We start from the raw sequence: 26498 nt of genomic DNA on the forward strand, positions 1-26498 counted from the left end.
CTTGGGACGTCCTCTCGATGTTAAAGGCGCTGTGTAAATGTCACTTGTTGTTGTAATACACTTACATTGACTATCGGGATGAGAAACAAGACATTTTCATATTCTATTGTTATCTTGGCTACAGTGCACTTTCGTTTTTTTGAGCGGCACATTACAAATATCTTTAAATCCACTCTACTACCTCGTCCCCACATTCTATCTGTGTCTCTCTCTGTGTCTCTCTCTCTTTACACAATGCAGATGTGTACTCGTTTGCGGAGGAGGAGGTGGTCCTGGACCCCAGTATTGCTGAGCACTTGATGCACTTTGGTATCGACATGCTGAGAATGCAGACGGTGTGTAGGAAATTGTGAAACGCATGGAAAGAGAAACATTTTTAAGGCCATCATTTTGTTCATGAATTTCTAGAATATTACAGTACAGAAACAGGCATTTAGCCCTTCAAGTCTGCTCAAAGGGCCAAATGTCTTATTGTATACAGTATGTGTATATGTCGATAGATTTTTGTTAGGTCAGGGTATCAAAGGACATGGAGCAAAGGCGGTTAAATGGAGATGAGGTACAGATCAGCCATGATCTAACAGGATAGCAGAAAAGGCTAGAGAGACTGAATTGCCTAATTTATTCCCAGTCTCAGGTTTCTGATGATATGCTTCAAGCCTCTGTCTATTTCCCTTTTAAAAGTTAAACCCTTGTACTAATATGAATGCATTGGGTTTTGTCTTTCCTTGTTTATTGGTATGAATAATAATCCTTGCATTTGATATAGAGTCTTACATGATATACTGTAAAGTGGATTGACTTTATTTTGACGGTGACAAAGGAAGTTTGTGATTGGACAATGTAAAGTACTCCAAGATTTTATTCTACATAAAGGACGCTGCGTGCACACAAGTTGCTGTTGTGATGTTTAGTAGTAACAAAGTGGAGAATAACAAAATAAGAAAGTGATGTTTGCTGAAGAGTGAGAAAAGTTGCTGGTTTTATTGCTGGAACCTAGTGCAGTATAGCATTAACATGACAAGGGTAGCATGGAATGCCAGAGGTGCAACAAACCAAACAAGGTGTTTTAATCCTCCCTATTAGTGATGTGGCCGAGTGATCATTTCCCTGCTCTAGTCTCTTGCTTTCTTGCCCCTTCATTCCCCATCTTCAGATCACGCTGAAGACCTTCCTCTTCGACCGTGGACAGGGTCACCTCGCCTCTCCCCCCGGCTCAGCATCGTGCTCTCCCCATAGCCCTGCAAACTTGTCCTCCCCAAATAATTATCTAGGGGAGCCTTTGCTCCATGTCTCTTGTTGTTCGAATACATTACCAGCATGGGGGCAGCCATTCCAAATTCAACTACATTCTGCAAATGAGGATTGTGATTCCTCATGAGATCCCTGTTAGTGACTCAACCATCCAACACTTGCTGAATTTTGCTTCTCATTACTGGTAAGAACTGACGTGAACGGATGATGCAATTCGTTGTAAAGCCCTTTCTGCATCAGCTCCGTTGTTCTCTGATGGTTTAACATAACTGACCCGATCTCTGGTGGATTTCCATTATGTACAGCTGTGATGGTTGGTTTATTTATTCTGTTTATTCTGCAGTCAGAAACTGTCAAGCTCGACAGTGACATCAAGCAGCGGATCAGTGAATGGCAGGTGGTCCAGGAGTCCGAGATGAAGTTGAAGCCAATCTATGGCCCAGGATACACAGGCATCAGGAACCTCGGGAACAGCTGCTATCTCAGCTCCGTCATGCAAATCATCTTCAGCATCCCAGACTTCCAGAGAAGGTCAGTTACATATTAATGCTAAATGTAATTATTGTCTAATTATTGACTAAACCTGAATCAAGCTCCCACACCGCTCTGTGTTTGTGTTCACAACAGTGGCATCATGTCCAATATCTGTGCAAATAGTCTCTTACATTGTCTGAGACACAGAAACCACATGGGTTTAATGATGGTACAGAGTCACAGAGCCCAGCAAACGTACAGTATACTGTAGTCAGTCCCTGGTAACTAGGTCTTGTTGTACCATGTAGCTGATACCATTTAATAGATACCAGCCTCGAAAGCACCATTTCAGTGAAGATACTTTATCTCCATCTACTATTTGCGAGTGTTGGTGTAAAGTATTTTCCATTGAGGTCAATCTGAATGTGAGGCCAATGTGTCTAATTTTAGAATGTTAATCTGTAACCTCCTCCTCCTAAACATGTTGATTTCTGCAGGCGTACAGTCCCAGACATGCTTTGCCTTTCTTTGCTATACATGTCTCCCTGGTATCCTGTCTAAACAACATCTTCCTGAGGTCAAAGCACAACCAATGGTTGTTGGCAGGATGTAGGCCTTAACCAAACCCTGCTCTAGCCCCACAGACGGTCAGTCAGGAGCAGGAACCTTGGCTGATTTCCCTCTTCATAAGGTCAGATGTGCTGAGGCCAATTGAGATAAACTAACCCAATCTAGATCAGAGCTGAGATTCTCTAAAGGTACATTCACAATCCCAAACTATAAAACTGCAGTTGGAAAGTCTTACAAAGTTTATCCCATTCTTTCATTTTGCAGATATGTTGGAAACCTCCAAAGAATATTTGACTATTCCCCACTGGATCCAACGCAAGACTTTGAAACGCAGATGTACGTATTGGATTTTGTAAAGAAACTGTTTCAATCATAAATGTATGTGGGACAATTTGTCACTTATGTAGAATAAATGAAAATATACACCTGCAACGAGCAGGAAGTGAAGTGATTTCAGTGTATAAATGCTACATATCAATCGATAACAAGTATTTGTATTATCCTGTGTTGTTTTAGAATTTGAAGTTAGCACTTAACAAAAACATAGCGAATTGCAGACATGGTATTTACTTGTTAATGGTTCAGATCTTTAGTAAAACACTCATTGTATTGTCCAGCAACTTGGGATGTCATCACGACGTGAAAGGCGCTATACAAAAATAATTTTGTATTGTAATTTTGTGTTGTCCAGGACTAAGCTAGGGCACGGACTTCTCTCAGGTCACTACTCCAAACCCCCAGTGAAATATGACATTATTGAGCAGCCGATGAAAGAAGCCTACAAGGTATTTGAATGTTTACCAGCCAATCTGAGGCCTGTCATTTCACCGAGTCTCAGGCTGTTAACACCAATTTCTTCTAAAATGTTGAGATCAGGCAGAATCGTGAAAAATTCATCAATTTAACTCTTTTTGTTGCGTGTTTGACTCTTGCAGTTTCTGAAAAGAAATGCTTCCAAATTGAGACTGAATGTCATAATTTTTCACCCAATTCTGTACAAATTTAAGTTTTAAGACAGATATGGTGTTGCCAGGCTAAACCTTGGTGATCTAGACATATCAGGAAGGTTGTAAAAAGAAGAAAAGGGATCAGTTTTTACACACTGTCCATATAGACAGTGATAGCACAGAGGCAGTTATTACTCTTTACCAAACCCTAATAAAAACAAGGGTATTGAGTAATGGGTCAGGTTTGTGGGGTAGTTTCACAATCTGACCATGTAATTGCTGATGGAATGACACCGTATCCTGATTGTGTTTTGCTATCTCCAGCCTCAGCTACAGGGGATTGTTCCCCGGATGTTCAAGGCCTTGGCTGGGAAAGGACATCCTGAATTCTCATCCCATCGGCAGCAGGATGCCCAGGAATTCTTTATGCACTTAGTGAACCTGATCGAGGTGAGTTTGTGGATATTGTTGCCCTTTTGCTTTTCCTCAGTTACTAAACGAATGTCCGTTCACTGTACGTTTAGGCCATTGGAATAGGGAGTTTGCAGTTACTATATTTAGTTTCTAAGAGGCTCAAGTGCAGGACAAGAGGAAATGTGAAGAGAACGTTAAACAGAACCAAATCCAGCCAATGAGGGGGACTCAGATACTGTGGAGCCCAAAGCTGTCAGTGTTTAACACAGAACCTTCAGCATGAGCTCATACCATTGAAGTATGTGTATTGTATCATCCTGATAAGGTCCATCAGATACCATCACAAATGTGGCTCTTAAAAGGCTATCGCCTAGATACAGTAATTAAGAGCTGAATCAAAAGTTTAGTGTCAACAAAACAAAGTGTGGGTCTCACAGTGAGATACTCGCTGGCTCGCTGGTGTGCTCGGTTGACCCCTTGGATGACCCACTTTTTAATTCCGACCTCTCTCTTTTTAAATGATTTATTTATATATATCTCTGCCTCCCAGAGGAACAGAAATGGTTCAGATGATCCCAGTGACGTGTTTCGCTTTATGGTTGAAGAACGTGTCCAGTGTTGCCAGTCCAGAAAAGTCAAATACACCCAGAGGGTCGATTACCTGATGCAACTCCCTATTGTGTTACAGGCGGCTACGAACAAAGGTACTGTGCGCTCCGAGACACCGCCCGGCATGAAGTGTGCAAGTTATTGTTGTGGTTACACATGAGGTGGTACCTCATATGCCGGAGACTGGGTAAATGTTGGGGGCAACAATACAGTGTCTGTAACCTAGATTCACGAAGGATATGTAGATGATAATCCTGCCACTAACTGGATGGGCATCGTGAGAAACAGTGACGACATGAAGGTTAGAATCTCTCTATCCCTCTCTCTGCCTCCACCAACATCCATCAGCTTGACAAGGAGGAAATCGCTCGTTTGAATGAATGGGGACAACACATTCCTCAGAGCTCTAAATTGATAAATGGCTGCTTCAGAGATCAAGACAGTGAGCAACACACGGTAGAAGGACAGAAGAGGAAAGCACCAATGACTAATTCCAGTTCCTGTTTCTCTCCTTGTTCTCATACCGAATACCTGTCTACAGCTGTGTGAAGCCTTTAACAGGTTTAAAAAGCCCCACAGTAAATCAAAAGTAAGAAATGCCTTTCAGCCATTTAAAAAAAGATGTGACCAGTAGTAGATTAGATTGAAGGTTTGTTCCTGATCCAATCTCCTAGTTTGACACTCCAATACAGTGCTGGGAACCATCGCTTTGTCAGAAGTGCTGTACTTCCAATGAGATGTTAAACCAAGGTCCCATCTGCCTGATTAGATGGACTTTACAGTGTCCTGTCCAATAATCCCCCAGATAAAACTCACTTCATGGCTGTATGTGGGAGATTGCTAGGCGCAAATTAGCTGCCGTGTTTACCTGCAAAATACTCAGTCCAGCAAACATTAAACTTTAAGGTAAATCCTGCTTTAATGCGTCCTCTCAACATGAAAAGTGCTATACCAAATATTATTATTATTCAATTTTCAATATATTACTTAGTAAGTGTAAGATTTTTAAAAAATATGATGCTAATATTCTACAGAGGAACTCATAGCATATGAGACGAAGAGAAGAGAAGCTGAGATTAGCAAACGGCCTCCGCCAGAGCCGGTCCGTGCCAGGATCCCATTCACTGCCTGTCTCCAGGCCTTCGCAGAACCAGAAAACGTGAATGAATTCTGGAGCAGCGCACTCCAAGCTAAATCAGCAGCAGTCAAGTGAGTGGGTTGTCGAGTGGTTTGGTACAAGAGTTAATTAAATAGCATGCGCTGCATGGCCAGGCTGGTGGGAAATTGCTAAACACTCTGGGATGCTGCCCTGCGTGAAGGGCGCTATATAAATCAAGTTGTTGTCTAATGATTAATGCACAGAAACACGATTGCATGTGACTGAAAAAGACCTTCTGACCAGTCCCAGTGCAAAAAAAGCATTACTCTCTCTCTCTCTCTCTCTCTCGGACCTCTCAATTGATTACATCACTAAATTGCTAACTAATTCTCTCTTGAATTGATCCAATTTCACACTTTTTTTTAAAGTTACTTTCTGAGTCAACATTTTAGTCGGTCCAGACTTTTTCACCAAGTATTTTGCTTTTAGGCCCAAAGCTCGGTCAGATGGTCAGATGGTATTTGTGAATACAGAATTAATTTGATAGTAAACGGGACAGTTTTCAAGTACAGAACTATATCCCAGTCAGGAGCAGTGACTTTGTGTTTGAAAGGCAGGATTTGGGGAGTTGGAGAAATTGGAATTTGTGTTACTTAATTGGCTAAAATTCGTGACTTCTTTTTTTAATGTCTCATACTGACTCGAGAGTTCACAAACCAATAAAGAGCAATAAATTGGTACCTAGGCTAGAGCACTGGTCACTAGCGAGGCAGAGAGAAAGCAGTAAGCGGCAGGATAGATGCAGGACTGCACTGTTTTAAATCACTGTTTTATTTTAAGGACAATTTTTCCTGCTTCATTCTAAATTTAGATGTGCCTGAGAGTAAGTAAGCAGTCATGTTCAAGGTATTATGTTTCACAGATAACAACCAATCTAATAACATTGACAGACTAAGACTGTTAAAGCAACATACTTTTAACAGTAATTCTGTAACTAATATATTTAACTGTTTCTACGTATGGAGTTTCAAGTCTAAATGACGCCATTTATTCTTACTGAAACCAAATCATCGGAGTCATGTGAAAGTGTAATCCAATCTTTTCAGTTTTTCATCAGGCAAAACAGGTTCCCTCCACAAATACCCGTTTCCCTTCCTCTATTTTGGTTGCGGTATAATTTGCTCGATAGATTTGCTGTTGAGGGTATGATCTCTTAGTCTTGTTGCCTACCCCCAGACTGATACAAGGTCTGTGTTTGACATAGATAAAGGAACAGAGAGTATTAGCTTTGCTTACATGGGCTGATCTCAAAACTGATTTCAGAAACATGATTCACAGCTAGATTGAAAAATGACCTTAAACAAAGTCCTGTCAGGTCATCTACATCTTAAAGTAAGGATGAGAGTTCTCAAAACGAACATTATACTTATAATGCTGCCCTGGTCAATTATTGCAGGTAAGTTAAAACCTCAAATCTAATTTCCTGCATTAAAATGATGGGTTCAAAATGCGATTTGAGCTGTTCTAAATATCATATGCTTGTATTTTTCATCCTCATATTTTTCAAAGTTCAGCCTCTCTGATTTAACCTTTATTGCTCCAATAAATCATCATTGCATTAAATGCCAGATATATATTAAGCACATTTCCATTACTGTATAATGCACTTCACAGCATTGTTTAAATGCACACAAAGTGCTGGTTTATAAGCACTAGAAGGACTCAAATGATACCATGTTAGTAACCTTAAAGAGTCATCTAAATCTGAACAAAGATAAATCATTTTTTTAAAAAGAGAATTTGTGTCAAATGTGCGACTTCAATACATACAACGAGCTGAGAAGAGGTAATTTTGAAAGTGAAAGAAGTTTGTGTTTTGTATTTGCAGAACGTTCCACTTTGCCTCATTTCCTGAATACTTGGTTATTCAAATCAAAAAATTTACCTTTGGTGTGGACTGGGTGCCAAAGAAATTAGGTAAGTTTCTGTCAGTGTCCTTCCTGTCCAACAATCCCCCAGGTACTTCATGGCTGTTTGCTGTTCATGTTGTTTGAGATTTGTTGTCATTAAAGCTTCTAAATTTGGACTACATTTGAGAATTTTAAGACAAAATTATCTTACAGACCAGGTGGAATTTGGGCCACGAGTTGGGTTTGAATATTATCCTTTTGTTTCTAGGACTTTGGTTGAAATGTTCAATGAGGTGGAAAATGCAAATTATCCCCTGATATGGTAACAAGATGACACCGTACGATGTTGCAATGAAGTTGTGATCACTGTGAGGGTCAATGCCATATCAATACTGATCAATACTCTTCTGGAGATTGGATTCTAGTTCATGATTTTTTCTCCCATTGGCTTCCCACAAAAAACAGTTCACATGGTATTTGTGGCATTTCATCCACAAAATATACAGCTACTACACTTTACAGTATACTCTGTGAATCGCTTTGAGACGATGTAAAGATTTGATAAGGCGCCGTATCAAATGCAAGAATTATTATTATTATTAAGTGGGACAAGGGGAATATCTGGGGACAGATATCTCCACAATTCCAACTAGTGGGAAGCTGTGGTGATTAGATACCCAGGTGGCTGAGATAAGTCAACTATGAATTTAAATGCTAGGTTTTCAATATGAAGGTGTAAATCAAGGTTCATCTTCAAAGCTATAAATCTTAGACTTCCTCAGGTCAATTTATCTAACACCTATGGACAGTTTGAATATACAGTCTATGTTTAAGAACCGTGTCAGTACTTTGAAGTTAAAGTCGAGACGAACACTCCAATGTAGTGCTGGGGGAGTAGTATGGTTAGAGGTAACGGCCTTTGGATAAGAAGTTAAACCAAGATCTTACTATTAAAGGCACAATATCAAATGCAAGAATCATAATATGATGTAAGACAATGATACAGTGTAAGGCCGAGACTATGAGTCCAACTCCTGAATTGGCTTAATATACCATTCAGTTGCATGGGGCTAAAGGTTAATAATGTGGCTTAGTCAAATCATCTATTACACTATAAGGGAAATTGTAGCTGGGTATTAACTCCTTGCATTGTTCTCCAGATGTCTCCATAGACATGCCTGACCTACTAGACATCTCCTTTTTAAAAGCCAAGGGTTTACAGCCCGGAGAGGAGGAGCTGCCTGATATTACTCCACCCATCGTCTTCCCAGATAGACACAAAGGTAACCAGAGACACGGACACAGTGTGAGGCTCAGATTTAATTTCTGCCTTTTTTAATTAAAAAAATTCTGTTTGTGCAGTAAGTATTAATATCAATGTAGATAAAGGTACAGAGTTGGAATGACTAATAATTGTTTATAATTATAATTTGATCACTCAATCCACGACTGGATGTGGAACACTTCTGTGAGCAATTGGCTGCCGCGTTTCACCACAAAAATACACAGTAGATTTACTTTACACACGTGAGTTCAATTCCAGGCAGGGCAAAACCTTGGGCAAGTTTCCTTACTCCACAAGCTTAATAATAATCCCTCCAAAACAAAACAATAATAAATTGGCCATTTTCACTCCATGACTGTTTGTGGGACATTGCTGTGCGCAATTGGCTGCCGCATTTCGCCCACAATTCACTTTACAGTCTATTCTGTGAAGCGCTTTGAGATATCGAGAAGACATGAAAAGCGCTATATCAAATGCAAAGATTATTATTATTACTTTATATTTTGTGAACCGCTTTAAGACATCTCAACAATGTGATAAGGAGCTGTATCAAATGCAAGGATTATTGTTATAATTGTTATTAGTAATCCATTACATTTCCATTACATTTCCGTTTCCTTTTGCAATGCTTCAAAACAAAATCTTAAAATGTAAAGGTTTGACCAGAGTTCAACCCCCGACTGAAATAAAAAAAAATCCTAATGGAAGCTTTTGGTTTTCTAAGAGGAAACTATTTTGGGAACCTGGATGTGAAAAGGTGGATAAATAATAAAGTAGCAAACGCTTCCCTTGGTATTTGAACTTTCAGAACGAGAACAGCAGCATCAGTTGTGAAGCTTTTAAATCCTAGTTAATTCCCATACCTTATTATTATTATTATTCAGTTGCCTATATATAGTCACCGCACTTTACAATAAAATCCTGTGAAACGCTTTAATGAGATGTCCTCCTGACATTTGTCGGGTGCAAAATATTGTCAAAGGTGCAAGTAATTTTCTTTTTTAAGAATTAAAACAAATAAACTTTACATATATGTAAAGTTTATTTGGTTTCATTCTTAAAAAAGAAAATTACTTGCACCTTTGACAATATTTTGCATATATATATGTATGTGGATGAGTGCAGGTACCATAGAAAGATCCACAATGAAGGGGATTTGGGATTAGGGCTAAAGTGGTTAGAAGTGAGGTCAGGGGATATTTCATCGCACAGAGAGTGGTGAGAACTTTCGCCTGAGTGCTAAGATCAGCCTCGGCTGTGTACATGCTGGCTTGTCAGGCTTGTGTTTCTTTGCCACAAAGCTGCTTGCAGCAAACCCACAGTTTGTTCCAAACTCCCCTGTGGGGTTTGACACAGTTCCTGCAAGAGCGAAGCAAAATAACGTCACTCTTCCTCCTGCCATCTTGAGGAAATGAAACTGAGGAGTGAGAGCGACCTCCCCTTTCAAGGCACCACAGGTCACACAGACACTCAAACCTCAGTCACACATGTGGCTGGGGAGAAAACACAGAAGAATTGATATTCACATTAATATTTCTGTTGCACAGCTACGACTGTTCTCCAATCCCAGCTCTTTGCTTCTTTAAATACTCTCAATGTGGCTCTGTTGTTATTTTGGTGAAACAAATGTTTATCTGTGGTAAAGTTCCGTTTCCTTATAACTGAACGCAGCTTTGTGTATTTGTAACCGTGCCGTAAACTTCAGTCTTTAATGAACAAGTTAACTGTATTTTGGGATTTATTGCAATGTATTATTCCTCCGATAATGTCTTTATTTTTTTGATGATGATGATAATTGCATCACTGATGAGTGATAAACCTCCGGGAGCGCACATTATAGGCCGACCCGTTATAACCCGATGGTTTGGGTTGTGAACACAAATACTTCTTGCACACTGTGCATTATACACAGGAAGCTGGTCAACCACCAGCAGAAGCTGAATGTGTACCACATGTGTATGTCTGGTGCATTATTGCTTCTGAATGAAACATGCTTAAGCAGGTCCCCCTATATATGTAAACAGACTTTATGTATATATCTTGTTAGGCTAAATGTGAAATGTAGTTCTGTTGCCCTGATGTCCCATTAAGATTAATTCTTTGCTTTTAACTTTCAGATCACCCGTTGAACCATTTTATGGAGTGTACGTATTTCTTTGTGAAACATTTGTGTTTATTCTGCTTTTTCTAAATGGTTGATGAGCACTTTTTAACAGTTACTTTAAAGCAATTTCTGCTTGTCAGGAGCTTCTGCACAATGAGCTACACCCAAACCCCAGGCCATGCAAATAACTCAACCAGTTGTGGAGCTGGGAACATCAGCTGGAGAAGGAATTGGCTGTGTTTGAAACTGTCCCTTTGTCCATTGCATACTGTGTCCATAAAGAACATGCGTGGCTTTGGGCTGTGAATCGTTGACAGAGAACGCTGCATGATAAAATGCTCTGGGATGAGTGACTTGGGTTTGTGAAAATAAGTCTTTATAAGATATGTTTAACCATTGCAGACCCTGAAGTGAAAGATGCAGGAGCTCAGATCTCTAGAGTTTCCTATCTAGCAACTTGCGCTTTCTGTGCACACTGCACTATTCCCACACGTGTGTGTTTCTATGTATTTAGGGATGTGTGAACGTCTCAGTTTATTTATACTGTTTCTCTTGCACTAAAACTGTGATCAGCGAAGAGTGAGAAAATCTGTCGGCACAGACTGAGGTATTTAAAGGCTTTGGAAAATTTTGAAAGGGTTTGAAACGATAGATGGTAAAGGATTATTTTCCTCCCATGTTTGGTGATTCAGCCACAAAGGGGAATGACTGGAATATTATCTTTATGAGCGTGAAGTGGAAGATTAGATGAACATCTTCCTCTACCCACTTCCTCAACATAGTTATGGCAATCCTGTGCTGTTGAGGACAGGAGCTGTGTGATGAGAGTGAACCCTAGTGACCCCCATCCCCCCACCCCCCCCCCCCCCCCCCCCCCCCCGGCACAAACTGCTTGCCAGGTCATACAAGTTACTGGCCGGTGGCAACTTGGCCAAGATAGTTTGGGATCACAATGTGTTTTGGTTATGATTTGGACTCTGGCAAAATCTCTGCAAATATCCAGCCATTCGGTCTCTGGCATTTGATACAGCGCCTTATCACGTCACAGAGGCGTCTCAAAGCACTTCACAGAATATACTGTAAAGTGGAGTGACAGTGTGTTTTGTGGGTGAAACGCCTTTGTGCTGTGCCCTCTCTCTGAGCAGAAGTTCCCCCATTTTTTGGTATCAGTGTTTTGGAGTCCTGTAGCTCAGTGGTTAGAGCACTCGCTTTGCAAGTGAGAGACCTGAGTTCAGTCCCCGGGGGGTCAGGGCCAAACCTTGGGCAAGTTTCCTTACTCCACACAGAGCCTAATAATAATCCTCCAAAACCAAAACAATAATAAATTGGTCATTTTCAATCTACGACTGTTTGTGGGACATTGCTGTGCGCAATTGGCTGCCGCGTTCACCCACAAATATACAGTCAATTCACTTTACAGTGTGTTCTGTGAAGCGCTTTGGGACGTCCTCCCGACGTGAAAAGCGCTATATCAAATGCAAGGATTATTATTATTATTATTATCTCTGCCGCAGTTCCTGAAATCGAGGAGTCATCAGTAATGCAGCTGGCTGAGATGGGCTTTCCCCTGGAGGCGTGTCGGAAAGCTGTCTACTATACGGGCAGCATGGGGGCTGAGGTGGCCTTTAACTGGATCATTGCACACATGGAAGAACCTGGTAAGATCAGATGATTTGGGAGCCTGATTTTCCCCATTTCTCTTCCATTTTTACTTTAGCCACTGATACAATTCCTAAGGTGACATTCACTCACTACGAAAATAATAATCCTTGCGTTTGAGAAAGCATCTTATCACGTCATTGAGACATCTCAAAGCGCTTCACAGAATATATTGTAACTTGTATTTTGTGGGTGAAACGCGGCAGCCAATTGCCACAGCTGTGTCCCACAAACAGTCGTGGATTGAGTGGCATAATGTCTCTTTGTTGGTTCCTTAAGGAATCAGTCCAGGAAACAGTACACTAACCAACAGCAAATATATCGAGTGACTGACTTGTGAGATCACCTCTCTCATATGATCTGCTCCTGGATTAAAGAAACCTGTGAAGATATATCGCAAAGTTAGACCACAGTAATTGAAGTCTTTGCTGTGAGGAAGGTCTTATCACGTCATTAAGACATCTCAAAGCGCTTCACAGAATAGCTGCAGAAGCCGTTTTTTAAAATGCACAAAGCAATCTCAAGTTTTGAAAACATATTAAGCCTGCACTGAGTTAAATTTACATATTAAATTGCACTGAACATCAAAAACCTAGACTTTTCCTGGGGTAATAATATCTTTAAAAAAAAACACTTTTTTCCGTGTGCTTGAGGATCACTCAATCTACGACTGTTTGTGCTGCCACGTTTCACCCACAAAATGTACAGTCAATTCACTTTGCAGTATATTCTGTGAAGTGCTTTGAGAAGTCTCAACAACGTGATCAGGTGCTGTATCAAATGTAAGGTTTATTATTACTTTTGAAGATGCAGTAACAAGGAGTTGCAGTACTAGGATCAGCCCAGCAGAGGGCACTACAGACACATGGTTGTTCACAATGACAAACGTACATTGATTTCCTAAACTAAGATTTTTGTAGATATTTTTTGAACAAAACCTCTTCTCCACCAGATTTTGCTGAGCCGCTGTCGCTATTGGGATATAATGAAGCTTCTCTCCCAGAGGTGGGCCTGGCTGGAGGAGCCTCTGCCGTAGAGAAACAGCCGCCAGAGGAGATTGTTGCCATTATCACATCCATGGGATTCTCCAGGAACCTCGCTATTCAAGCCTTGAAATCAACTGTGAGTTCCTCTTCTGTCTGATTACAGACTCTATCCTGCATGAAGCGTGCTATATAAATACATGCTGTTGCTATTTCAGTGAGAATTATTTCTGTGAAGCTCTTTGAGGTATCTCAATCACGCGAGAAAGCAATCGTTGCACAACTGCAAAGATTATTATTATTTATAATGGATTTCAAATCATTAATTCACTCAAATATAGTGCCAGCTGTTTGTGTGATGTGGGTGTGACCAGGGTGACTACTGAAGGGCTCAGTAGGTTTGAGGTGATGGCAGATGTGACCCCTGGGAATGTGTCTCGGCAGAATAATAACCTGGAGCGAGCACTGGACTGGATCTTCACACACGCGGACAGTGAGGAGGAGAGTGAAGTAGCGTCTGATACAGAGACCAATGTCAATGCAGAAGCAGAGGCAGAACCTGCAGGGCCCAGAATCAGGGATGGACCTGCAAGTAAGTAGCTGAGAGCTGAGGTGTCCTCAGAGGTGAACTAACCTATTCCTGAAGATTTAGGACAATCCTCAATCTCCACAAATGTCTGCAACATCACTCCGTAAGATCCAACAACAACTATCTGTATTGTGCTTTTCATGTAGTTAGTTAATCGGCTGATTGACCTCCATGTTGATTTCTTGTGTAACAATCAGGAATATTGCATTGTATAATATTTGATGATAACATTGTAATGTGTAGGTCAGCCAGTTTTCTGTGCTTTACAAAATACTGATCGAAGCTGATAGTCATTCACTTGGCTGGATTCTCCAGTAAAATACAATTCCTCTAAACGTTTTTGTTATTTGAGCAAATTTTTTATGTGATAAAGCACCAATACATTTTGTGTTGTTGTTTAGGTCAAAGAGTCTCCAGACCAAACTTCTGAGAGTTCCACATGTGTAAGGTTTCTGTTTAGAGCCTGGGTTTTAGATGGATTTTTTCTCTCTCTGTCTTCAGTGATAGAGTAATGTCTAACAGAATGTGACTGCCGTATTGACATGTAATTGAATCAAGTTGTGTTTATCTGCAGGATATGAGCTCTTTGCCTTTATTAGCCATATGGGAACATCCACAATGTCTGGCCATTATGTTTGCCATATCAAAAAAGAGGGAAGGTAAGAGCTGGTTTATTGGATTGATGTTACAGACTGTACCGTGGGCTGAGATGGCTTTTATTCAGGATTTTTTTTATTTGCTACATTCTAAGCTGTATTTAATGCAAGATGAATCTCATAGTGTTTCTTTCACTGGGACTTTAGTAGGAATACCTTCTGGATCTGACGCTGTAGCCTGGCTCAGGTGATAGTTCTCTCGCCAGAAGTCAGAAGGTTGTGACTCAATCCCCACTTTGGGCTGATACCCCAGTGCAGTTCTGGAGGATCACAGACCATCATTCAGATCAGACATTAACCCAAGGTCCTATCCGCCTGTTCAAGTGGATGTTAAAGATGCTGTGGTGCTATACACTATTCAATACGTGCTATACCGTTCCTGGTCAAATATCCCTCTTTCTCACCAACACCCTCCCCCCTTCCCCATCACCACCCCTACCCCCCATATAAAAATTGGCTGTTGCATTCGCCTACACAAAATACAGTCACTACACTCTACTACAGTAAGTCTGTAAAGCACTTTGAAACATTTCGACATGTGATAAAACACTGCAGTAAACCTCACATATGTTGTATCAGTTGGGATCAGACATTTAATATGATTTATGGAAAGTATGAGTTGTGTCAAACTTCGTTAGAATATAAACTCTTGAATGGGATTTAGGCGATTGTATAATTTATACAGAATAGATTTATGCGAGTTTTACTGAATGCTGATTGCAGAGATTATTATGTATTGCAGGTGGGTTCTCTACAACGATCACAAAGTCTGTGCCTCAGAGAAACCTCCGAAAGACCTGGGATACATCTACTTCTACCAGCGCCTGGCCTTCTAGTACCCAGACCTGTGATTGACAGCCGTGGCCTTGGCTCTTCCCAAAGAGCAGCACAAACACTACAAACTGTCAGAGCTCAGGGGGAGAGACTGGATCCCTGATTTACTGCAAATACCTTATTTATAGAAAACAAAGCTAAAATGGAATATGATGCCTGACATAAGAGGGATGATTTTTATCGTTTATATTATTATTTGTTGTTTTTATTTCAAAGCAGCATCTTTAGCGAAGCTGAAGAAACGTATCGGAGTGTGTGCAATCACTTTTAAGCACTGTCTCACACATCAAAATGAGTTCACTTCTTTCCCTTTGTGTCACTCTGCCGGTTCCCTCTTATTTTAGCCTCACTTGTTGAGTTATTGTCATTTTTTGTTTTCTGAATGTTCGGTGCATAAAACACAGCAGGCCTTTATCTTTTACAGACAAACCCTTGCTTTGGGCTTTGAGCTCCTAAACGGGAGTGTTATTGTGTTCCGCTCCAACTAGATTTTGAGACACACCTCAATGATTAAGTCAGATTGTAAATATGCGCAATCCGTGACTCGGTGCTGATGCCAACGCTCTCGGATCAGGAGTGTGTAGGTTGTGCTATTCAATCATTAAATCTAGAATCACGTGTTCCTGAATATAGACAATCCTTCTGCAAATCTGGTGTCATTGAGCGGAGTCTCTGTGAAGAACATTGAAGTGTGACTGGCCATTTAGCCAATAGCAAAACCTTCCCATCCCCACAGGCTCAGAGCCAGGCCCCAACTACTGCACAGTAATGAAGCTCAGATTGCCAGAAATACTCTGCAATAAATACTGCACAGAAACCTGCCCGGGTCTGACAAGCCTGAGGTCATTATTAAGATCTCTCGATCTGTAGTGGTGTTTCACCATTTCCCATTGAAGACAATCAACGGGAAGAATTAAATTATAACAAAACACAGACTGGCGCAGTTTGAGGTTTTTAAGCCATGTTAAGGTTCTGTATTGCTGTAGAATAAATCAGTGATTTACCATCTAATCTGAAATACCACCAACATCTCCAAGCTCCATGATGCCCAAACATAAACTCTTACGCATGAAGACTGCTTAGAGTTTTGTAATGTGAACTCATGCCAATAACTGGATTGAGATTTTAAAGGTGATAGATAGATTTTAAGATTTTTGTAAACGTATTATACTGCAACACTCAAACCAATCCCCTCCCCACCACCATTTTGTTTTCTTAAGTAACTGCAATATTACATTTCTTGAGTTACATAAAGTGATCCAGTATTTGGCCCAACTCGTCTGTTTATTCTCCACATGATTCTCCTATTCCCTTCTCCGTCACGATTGCATCAAGTTTTTCTTAAATACACTGATGCTAATTGCTTCAATCACAGCTGCTGGCAATGAGGTCCACATTCTCAACAGCCTCTGATCCTAACCTGAGGATCTCAATCTAAAATGATCAAGTTAAAGGGAAACAACAAGGCAAGGACTGTCTTTGACTGTGGCATATAAGGGTTGTGCAGGGAATGTGTGTGGGAGGCAATGAGTGTGTGTGGGGGGGGGATCCTACCATTCTCCATTGTTTAGAGAACTATTTAAAGAAAGTGTTTATAACCAAAGATATATAAGGATGGTCCTTACAAAGGGTCTAACTAACTGACCATGTCTGGTCAAAGGTGCTATTGATATTCTTAAGGGTTTGACTTACCTCCCAACTTGTAGCAGTTGTGATTCTTGTGGCCCCCAAATAAGCAGCGGCCAAACCCCAGGGACCTTTGTTCCTCTCAAGATCAACATCATCGTCTTTCGTCTTGTTTTCGTAAGTAAATCTTCATCGTAATGTTAGTCAGTAATGGCGAGTTACAGAGTCACTGACACATGGTGGCAGGTGACATTAGCAACCCTTTCAGTACAGTCAGGAACTCAAGGCTCATCAGAAACCTGGGTGGGTGGTGTGTTTGTGTGGGTGTGGGTCTAGTGTGTGGGGGGTGGTCTTTCGGTTTCTATTGAGAAGCGAGAGAATGTGTAATGTTTGATGTGGAAATAACCAGCATCAGAGCTGAGAATGTCTGCACTTCTTTGTTGCCTCTTAACTCCCCTCCCCAGGCCAGGCTCTCACTCTCCTGCAGAGGATGACACTGCAATTTGGTTGATGTGAAAATTTAAGAAACAATCTTTGTTTGTTCTCAATGTCCTTCACTTTGCCACCTTGGGCCTCGCTGATCTGTAAACTTGCAGCATTTGGGGTGATCTTGGGATATTGCTCGGAAATGCTGCTGTTATCAGATCCCACTCTGTGTAACCCAGACTCATGTAATTGGAAATTATTGGAAAACTTTGGTGCACAATTTTGCCCAATGCTGCATGTGCACAGCACTGGAATAGTTCAATAAATTGTTGTTGAAAAGTCGGTCTTGGGTCCTCGTTCAAATTTTATTGGTTGGTAACCTGCTGACAAAAGTTTTATAATGTGGTATAATGGTGCTCTAAGGATTACACAAGTGGAATAGAATTTATTCAAATGTTAAAACGGGGAGAGTTTGCAGAGATGGACGCACTGTGTAAGGGTTAGTGTAAGGGGAGATGTTGCAGACAGTGTAAGGGTTGGTGTGAGGAACTTAGAGCTATTGTATTGGCCTCTACTATAAGGATTCAGGATGCGCTCTGGAGCTATGATGAACCAATGCTGGACGGAGACCTCACAGGGAGCAGCAATGTTGCACAGCTAGTAATTTGAGATCAATGGTCTCTATTTGAAGGTTTTACTGTCGGTCGTACCCGGAATATCTGCGACTAAACCTGTTGGAGAGGAAGTGTTTTATGTAAAAGAGCGGGGCCAACAGAATACTTTGTATCTTCTAATTCTTTATTTAAATAACTATAATCCTGTTCCCGTTCTGTACACATCACATTACACACTGGGTGCCCAAGCCTCAATATAAGTATCAGTACAACTAAATTGTTGTAAATCATTGTTCCGTTCTCCAGTGAATTCATCACCAAATGTACAAAGTCCCTCAGAACTACACAGTTCATTTCTTAAGAATAGTTCCCAAATGGAAACAAATTGTGAAGAAAAATGAGTTGTAAATTGCTGCGTGTGCAGTCATGCTAATAACTTCATCTTAAACAGTATAAGGATATAGAGGAAAAAAAGACTATGATTGTGGTTCAGTATTTTAGAATTAGGAAACATCTAGAAAAAAATGACCCATCCCCTCTCCATCCCCCCCCCCCCCCCCCAAACAAATATAGACAAAGTAATGTGTTTATTGCCAGCCATGGAGTCAGGATCAACTCCAACCATCAACATGTATTAGCTCTAATTCTGTGCAGCATTTTCAATCTAACATGAATAAGGTGATTCTTACAACTATGGATGTTTGTGATTGTCCATCAGAAGTTTGGGGAGATGCACAGAGGAATGTACAGCTAAAGCATCTTAGTCAACAGCCAGAGAGATGATTGTCTATGGCATCAACTCAACTAATTACTCTTAAACCAGAAATGTAGGAGAGTTTAAAAAAAAACATATTTATGATAAAGATGCCAAAATGCCAGCTGATTGCTCTTGTTGATAAAAAAATTATATAACCAGTATAGATTTGATTTATATGTATAACAGAAGTGTTAACAGTGTTACTTGCATAAATACAGGGCACTGAAATAGTGACTATGTGTTATGACTGCTCATTCAGGATTGTGGGAAGATCTCTAAACTCACAAGCAGCAAAGGCACAAGTGAACACACACTCGATGCACTCTCTCAAATGCTGTTTTCTATTTAATTGCTGTGCTGTTAAGAAACGTTATTCCACCTGAAAGTAAAATACAATATTGAACTTTCAGAGATTATTGTATCGTAAATAGCTGTTGTGAGAATTGAGACGTTAAACACAATGGTTACTTGAAAAAAACAACCTGTAGAAAAGCTGTCTGACAAGCTTTCCTGCTGCTTATCCAGCTGGGACCTTTCTACCTGTTAAGGCTTTGGCTTGCAGGGTTAACAGGAAGATTTGCCCAACTTTCCATAATCTGAATTAAAAGTTATGTTTATTTGTCACTTGGACTAAAATCTAAGTGTAGATTATGGTTTTAACATAACCAAAGTGATTCAATGCCAAAGGGAGATAAGCATATCTATTGCTATACTGTGTGTGTGTGTATATATATATATATTTGCTATCTACGCCAATTTATGCTTTTAAACTCTGGCTTTAGTGGTTGGTTCCCACGCAAAGGAATGCAGTAAAGGTACACGCGCACCCTGAAGTATATCGTGTTTAAGAATAAAAGGCAGATGTAACAAAGTAAAGACCTCCAGATTGGAACAGAAGAGAAAGAGGGGATATGTGAGCACAGACTGGGGGACATTTGCTGAGAAAGCTGCTTGGAATGGCTACAGGAGAGAGGCAGTGTTGGTTTACCCACAACCACACCAATGTGTTTCTGTCACCTGTATTGACAGATTGCCTAACGTGTATTGAGATGTCACTAATGCTCTGATTCTTTCAGTACAAAGTATCTTGTTAATCCCACCAGAACCCTGCATTTGCCAAAGCAGTGATGATTGGTCTACACTGTAGTATCACGCTGTATTTAAATACATCAATCCTGAAACCGTTTATTCCTGTGCGCTTTAAATAATAAAATGGAACCTTCAGAGCATTGGACAATATTGTTGTAAATTGGTGAAGTCTCCTCTTCTCTTTAAAGCTGATCAGTAAATTCAATGTCTTTTGCTGCCATTTGTATTGACATTGAATGATTGCAATTCTGTTTTAATTCTGGTGACAATGGCATGTATAATGCCTGAAGTAACCTCAAGGAAAATGCCAGAAAATTTATCAACGCTAACCACCTCCTGAAAAATTCAAACAGTAAAAACTCCAAACCCAATTGATAACAGTGCAGTGTATGTTAAACACAAAGGCAAAAAAAAAGTCCTTTCACTAAAAATGTAAAACCTTTTTAAAATCTGTTCTAACTTGAGGGGAGATGGAAAACCGACCACTTGATTAATCCTTCAAAATGTTGACCTTGTATCTGACTGCAGTGCATCCTTTAGTGCAGATGCGGAAACTATGAACAATCCATCCTTTGGGCAGAAATGTAAGAACAAATCAAGGAAATAAAGATGTCCAGAATTTATAATGCTTCAAAAAAAGATTAGCTTTGCAGAGATCATTGTAATTGTATTATATTGTATACTGTACTCTTTATAAGTATTTTTTCTTTAAAGAATATAATCGATGTATTTTCTTGATTGCATCTTACAAAGCGCTGAAAAAAAGGGCTGTACCAACTCAAACAGTACCATGTATTCTCATACAATAATCAGCAGTGAATGAATCTATTCTGCAATGTATCAACGTCCAGTTTAGTCCATGAGTTACCAGCAAAGGCTGAAACCACTGCATAACATTCTGAAAATGGGTCAAATATTCCCCCATGAAAATCTTGCTATAAAGTGATCATAAAAATCTTGATATGTATATATATAGTATTCTAAATGTACACAGAAATCCCTACCTTTCGTATCATGTACAACATTAATGTGGATCCAAATGCGGATCAGTCCATATTAAAGGCTCTCATTAAGGTGTCCAGATCCCCGACATTTGCTGCTTGGAAGAACTCTGGCTGCTCCATGAGCGACAGGGCTATCCTGAGAGCTGACCAGATGCTGCCGGAGATGACTCGATGACAGAACTGTGTGCTCCTGCTCTTCCTCTGCAGGTTCAGAGCTATGAGGAAATTGCTGACTGCTTCTCTGTTCCACAATACAGGACAGAAAAAAAACATTTTCATTTGTTAATCTTATTAACATCCTTGTACACATCAATAGTTAAATGCCAAATGGTCCGGTGCAGATTTTGATAGCTGATTATATTATCGGACTATAGGCAGACCACATCTGCCAGACTTATCTAATGGCTCCAATGGTAACTGCCATAGAGAGGCCTGTACCTGCACTAACTGGGACATTGTGGACATGAAAACAGGACGGTTATCAGGTCATCAATATAAAGTATTGTTATGAACCAAAAGCGCTTCCATCAGTAGTTATGCTCTCACTGACCTACTGCACTGTGCCTACTCCTGTCTTGTCTGCCTCTCTTTTGTTTCTTTATCTGTGTGTCTCAGTCCATGTGTGTCTACTTGTTTTTCTCCTCTCTCTGTTTCTAACCTGTTGCTAGTGCTCCAGTCTCCAGGAGAAGTCTTGGCATCTCTTGTCTTGTTTGTGGAGAATCCCCACCATGTCTCAGTGTGACTACCTTGTGCTGATGGTAACTTGTGAACTTCGAAAATAATTCCAACGGTTACAATGTGCATTTAACTGCTCTGGGGTGCTACCCTGTGTGAAGGGCGCTATATAAACTCAAGTCATTGTTGTTGTATGTGCAAAACATACTCCCATGCGTATGATTAAAAAAATCAACTGTACATCTGAGCAGTAAGGTGGCTGAACAAACACATGGTTATCCAGAGAATAGTGAAGGTAGCAACAACATCAGGGGAGGGTCGGCTATCAGTCTACAAGACCATCCATCCCAATTATTCAACAAGTTCCTTCATTGTATTTGCCTCTAAATCCAAAACCAAGAATCCTTTCTGTTGACTTTGTTCCATGTTGAAAACCATTAGTTCTTCTTTCACCAACTATACTTGTGATCATTCTCCACCTACCTATCGTCCTTTCACTAAAATCAATGTCAAATGCAATTCCTATTCTCCTTTGTGGCGCTTATTTGAAACTATGACACTCGTCCCCCCACACCCCCCACCACCGGTTTGTTAAATTTTGTAATGTAGCAAAAAACTTATCTTCATCCAAATCGTCCCAAACTCTTCATAATCTTAAATAGGTCTCCCTTCAGTCATCTCTATATTAATGCAATGATTTATTCAGGTATCGTATTAACAGTTGATATGGGAATAGCCCAAGATTTAATACTCTGTAATGAGGTATGAAGGAAGTAATTACATGATTACATAATTACAATATATACAAGATATTGGTTGCTGCAGTATTTACAAATCTAATTCTCGGCTGAAAAGGTGAGGTATTCTACTTTGAAAGTAAATGTCAGTAATTTGTTCACACATTTTACTTTTAGGTTAGAAAGATAGAGAGTAATGTTGCATTGTGCGAATGGAGTGACGGTAACATAAATTCTTCACATGTATCCTAGACAATCATTCCCAACAGAATACAAGTCAAATGACCCTTTTTTAAAACAAAAATGATGATGATGATTCTTGCATTTGATATAGTGCCTTATCACGTCTTCAAAACGTCTCAAAGCGCTTTACCGTGAAGTGAATTGACTGTATATATTGTCGGCGAAATGTAGCAGCCAATTAGTTGAGCACAGCAGTGTCCCACAAACAGTCATGAATTGAGTGACCATATTAATTTTTACATTTTTTTTAAACGTAAATTGTAATTAAAGGTTAGAAGCAATGCCTTCAAAAACTGTGAATGTTACTTAATTTATACTCGTTGTTCATTATGAAGAAGAAGCTATAGCTTCGACAAACAAGTTTCCTCCTGAGCAAGCAGGTTAGTCTCACCCATCTGCAATGTGCAGCTAGTGAAGAAAAAAATAGCTTCTTGAACACATTTATTGGAGTTTCCACATCTGCCCAATGTCTGTGGACAACAGATTTGTATTAAGATTTCTGCCTCTTGCTCGTTTTTTTTAATAACAGTCCTCACATTTGATGCAATGCTTGTATTTGATGACAGTGTTTGCTGTCCTTTCCTGAGCATTGATGTGAGTTTGGGGATATTCTTGCTTGATTGCTTCTGGCAATGTTTTTAATTTATGTTAAATAAATTGCAACAGAGGGGAGTGGTACTGGAAGAATATCATGCAAGGTTAACTTTCATTACATAGGTTTAAAAAAGATTCCCTTGGGAAAGCATTTTTAATTTTTTATATATAAAATGCCTGTGCTATACCTTTTGAATTTGAAAGTGGATGCTCAAAGTGGGGAGAGGGGAAAAAGAGGGGACATATTCCACCTGTCTCCTGGAACTATTCAAACCCCCTAGATTATTTTTATCTGATCAGCCGGGTTTATGACAAGGGCAGAAACCCATCCCTGAGCTTATTACACATTGTGTCCCTTACCTGTAAGCTCCCAGGTTGATGCAAGTGATTCCTAGATTGTACCTCGAGCGGATGAAACCCGGCTGGATTTCCAACGCCCTCTGGTAAGCCTCAACAGCCTCCTCGCTCCGGTCACCGTTAGCCAAAGTGGCTCCCAGCCGATTCCACAACAAGTAATCCTTAATGTAAAATGATTTATTTATTTAATAATAATCCTTGCATTTGATATAGCACCTTATCACATCATTCAGACGAATTAAAGCGTTTCACAGAATATACTGTAATTTACTGTGTTTCTCAAAACCTGACAGAACTTGCTGAATTTTTTTTTGGAGTGAATGTTGTTTTTTTTTGCTCTAAGGACCAGATAATCCACTTGCAAGCTTTCCTCTCAAACCATAGATTGTACTTCAACATACAGCAGAGAGAGAGTGTGTGTTATATTCCTGACCTGGGGACATTTTCACTTGAAGGTGGTATATGTATTTTCATTCATGAAGGAGAAGGGGATAGAGGGGTAGGGGTGAGGGGAATAGGCGAGGTGGGGGCTTGTGTGGAATCTTAAACTGCAGCACAAACTGGAGTTCACACCGATCAATTCTAGACAGAATTAATCCCTTTTCCTGCTGCCTTGGTACTTAAAAGATAGTTACAAGCGTGGAACAAGAGTTAAGTGAGGGAGAGGGAAGCCATCTTCTATGTGATTATTTTCTCTCTTGAAGGTGGGAGGAGATGAGCAACTTGGGAAAAATAAGTGGTGTATTCTGAACCCAACACAACATCTTCTCAGTGATTGCGGTGGGTGATTAAGGCGGGCAAGTCTGTGAGTGGTGTCGGGCGTTACCTGTGGCCTGATGGTCAGCGCACAGTTGAAGGCATCAACAGCTCGATCGTATTCCCCACTGAGGTTGAAGAGTACCCCGAGTCCGGTCTGCAGATCTGGGTCTATCATGTCCGGAGTTTGACGGACGGCCTCCAAAAACAAGCCTTTCACTTCAGTTAGTAACGAGCTGGAAGAATATGTACAATGACAGAGTGGCCTAAATAGGCAGGTAATGAGGACATAGGACCTATATTACACAAATACCTACAACTGTAAAACAAACCCAATGTGTCCCAGTGCTTTGAAAGGCACGACACGAATATAATAAAGCCTCTCCCTCCCAATGTGCCCCAGTTCTGACGAAGGGTTGTGGACCCGAAACGTTGACTCACTTTCCTTTCTCCATAGATGCTGCCTGACCTGCTGAGTGTTCCCAGCCACTTCTGTTTTTGCTACACAAATGTAAGCTGTTGTTTTTGTATCCATATTATTTTTTCTACAATAATAATCCTTGATTTTTATAGAGCGCACTTAACACTGCAACATCTCAAAGTGATTCTCAGGCACTGGTGATAATAATACTTGCATTTAATGTGGGAGCTTTCACGTTGGAATTACATTTCAAAATGCTGCACATGATTTTCCTGTAAAGCCTAAGTGACGGTATATTTTGTAGACAAGTATTACTTGTCAAGTTGCTGTCAAGTGTCTATTTGTGGGAAAAACACAGCAGCCAATTTGCAGAGAAATAATCAAATGCACAAACAGAGTGTGGAGCGAAGGACCAGTTTATCTGTAGAATTATTAAGCTCGGCAGTTGGAGGGAAAAACTCTCACTTTTTTGAATAAAATAGTGCAATGGGATCTTGAAGGTGGTAGAAATAGTTTGACAATCGTGGCTAAATGAAATGCCTTTTCCCGTTTACCTGGCGCTCGCTTCTCTGTCTTTCTTCCTCCCGGGGGCCGGTGACCCGGTTTTGCCCCTGATTAAGTACTTGTACTTGGGGTTGTGTCGGATCCAGTTTTTGAGGGCGTCGCAGGCGTCCTGCTGTAAGCCGGTGTTGGTCAGACTGACCGCCAGTGCCATCAGGGCCACCAGATTGTAGGACTGCAGCTCGAGGCACCTGAACACAGGAATGAAGGTTGCTCTTGCTGGTGTGGCTATAACCTCATCTCAGCATTACAAATTGTGCACGACGAGGAACAAATGTGGGGGCAAAGGGGGGGTACAAGCGATTTCTAGAAGAGCAAACTCTTCCCAGCAAAACTAGATACATTATGAACCCTCAAACTCTCCGGCGGGGAGGAAGACTGAACAAAATGACCAATATATGAGAGCTCGTAAAAACAGCCCCAAATCGTACCTCTGGAGAGCAACGATGGCAGATTGTTCGTTTTCATTCTCCGCTTGAGTTGTGCCCAAGTACTGCCAGGCCTGCCCACAAAACAACAACAACAACATGATCAGTGTGAAAAAGCCACAGAAGCAAGTGTCTACACTATGGCATGAGGGGGCGCTATATAAACGCAAGTTGTTGTTGGTATCACAGGGGGCGCAAATGAGAAGAAGTCAGTGCTTTCTGAAAAGCTCACTTTTACTTAATTGCAGATGTCTCAGGGTTTCTCAATTTCTTGATGCACGAACGAGTTAAATTAATAACAATAATAATAGTCGCATTTGAAGAATCATTGGAGGCAAACAGTGTTGGTGAAATCAGGCAGCATTGAGCCATTGCAAGTTGAACAGGTCAGAACCCAAAACAGCACGTCGCTGAGTAGCAGAAATCATAATTCCAAGCGCTTTGTTTTTGTTTTGAGACTAATGTTAAGGTTGAAAGTTTGTGGAGCTGAGGTGCAAGGGATCATTGGCATCACAAGCTGTTAATGGCATTTCCACACAGGTCGACAGATCAAGTTGTTTTTCAGATTTTTTATTGATGAATCAATAAGTTCTGCAACCTGTGAGGGCAAAGTGTCAATTTTAGTTTGGTGGAAAATAAATTAGCTCCTACACAAATTCTGCTTTGAGCTATTTATCAGCAGGGTTTTTAATTTTAAAAAAATGTGTCTATAATCATCCCTAGTGTTTGTGTTCACTGAAAAACATGCATACTAGTTTTAAATATTTTCACATTTTTATTATAATCATTGCATTTGATATAGTGCCTTATTTCGTCAATGTCT

At 40.4% G+C, this 26498-nt stretch overlaps 2 protein-coding genes across 2 annotated transcripts in view; one reads left to right on the forward strand and one right to left on the reverse strand.

Annotated features, from left to right (window-relative positions):
• Nucleotides 1-17781, forward strand: part of usp13 (ubiquitin specific peptidase 13) — a 29059-nt gene extending 11278 nt beyond the window's left edge. Inside the window, exons 7-21 of the mRNA XM_007889190.2 lie at nt 241-335; nt 1598-1785; nt 2563-2634; nt 2990-3083; nt 3570-3695; nt 4210-4363; nt 5303-5477; nt 7256-7344; nt 8438-8560; nt 10680-10706; nt 12181-12324; nt 13278-13447; nt 13753-13900; nt 14472-14556; nt 15296-17781. Coding sequence (XP_007887381.1) covers nt 241-335; nt 1598-1785; nt 2563-2634; nt 2990-3083; nt 3570-3695; nt 4210-4363; nt 5303-5477; nt 7256-7344; nt 8438-8560; nt 10680-10706; nt 12181-12324; nt 13278-13447; nt 13753-13900; nt 14472-14556; nt 15296-15389 — 1784 coding nt within the window. The 3' untranslated portion in view covers nt 15390-17781. The remainder of the gene's footprint in view (nt 1-240; nt 336-1597; nt 1786-2562; nt 2635-2989; nt 3084-3569; nt 3696-4209; nt 4364-5302; nt 5478-7255; nt 7345-8437; nt 8561-10679; nt 10707-12180; nt 12325-13277; nt 13448-13752; nt 13901-14471; nt 14557-15295) is intronic.
• Nucleotides 17782-19339: 1558 nt separating this feature from the next.
• Nucleotides 19340-26498, reverse strand: part of pex5la (peroxisomal biogenesis factor 5-like a) — a 64084-nt gene continuing 56925 nt past the window's right edge. The window contains exons 9-13 of the mRNA XM_042339383.1: nt 25679-25749; nt 25241-25438; nt 24336-24501; nt 23513-23670; nt 19340-21144 (exon numbers count right to left, since the gene is read on the reverse strand). Of these exons, the coding sequence (XP_042195317.1) occupies nt 20946-21144; nt 23513-23670; nt 24336-24501; nt 25241-25438; nt 25679-25749 (792 nt within the window). The 3' untranslated portion in view covers nt 19340-20945. The remainder of the gene's footprint in view (nt 21145-23512; nt 23671-24335; nt 24502-25240; nt 25439-25678; nt 25750-26498) is intronic.

Source organism: Callorhinchus milii, unplaced genomic scaffold (genome assembly GCF_018977255.1).
Source record: "Callorhinchus milii isolate IMCB2004 unplaced genomic scaffold, IMCB_Cmil_1.0 Scaffold11, whole genome shotgun sequence".
Lineage (NCBI taxonomy): Eukaryota > Metazoa > Chordata > Chondrichthyes > Chimaeriformes > Callorhinchidae > Callorhinchus > Callorhinchus milii.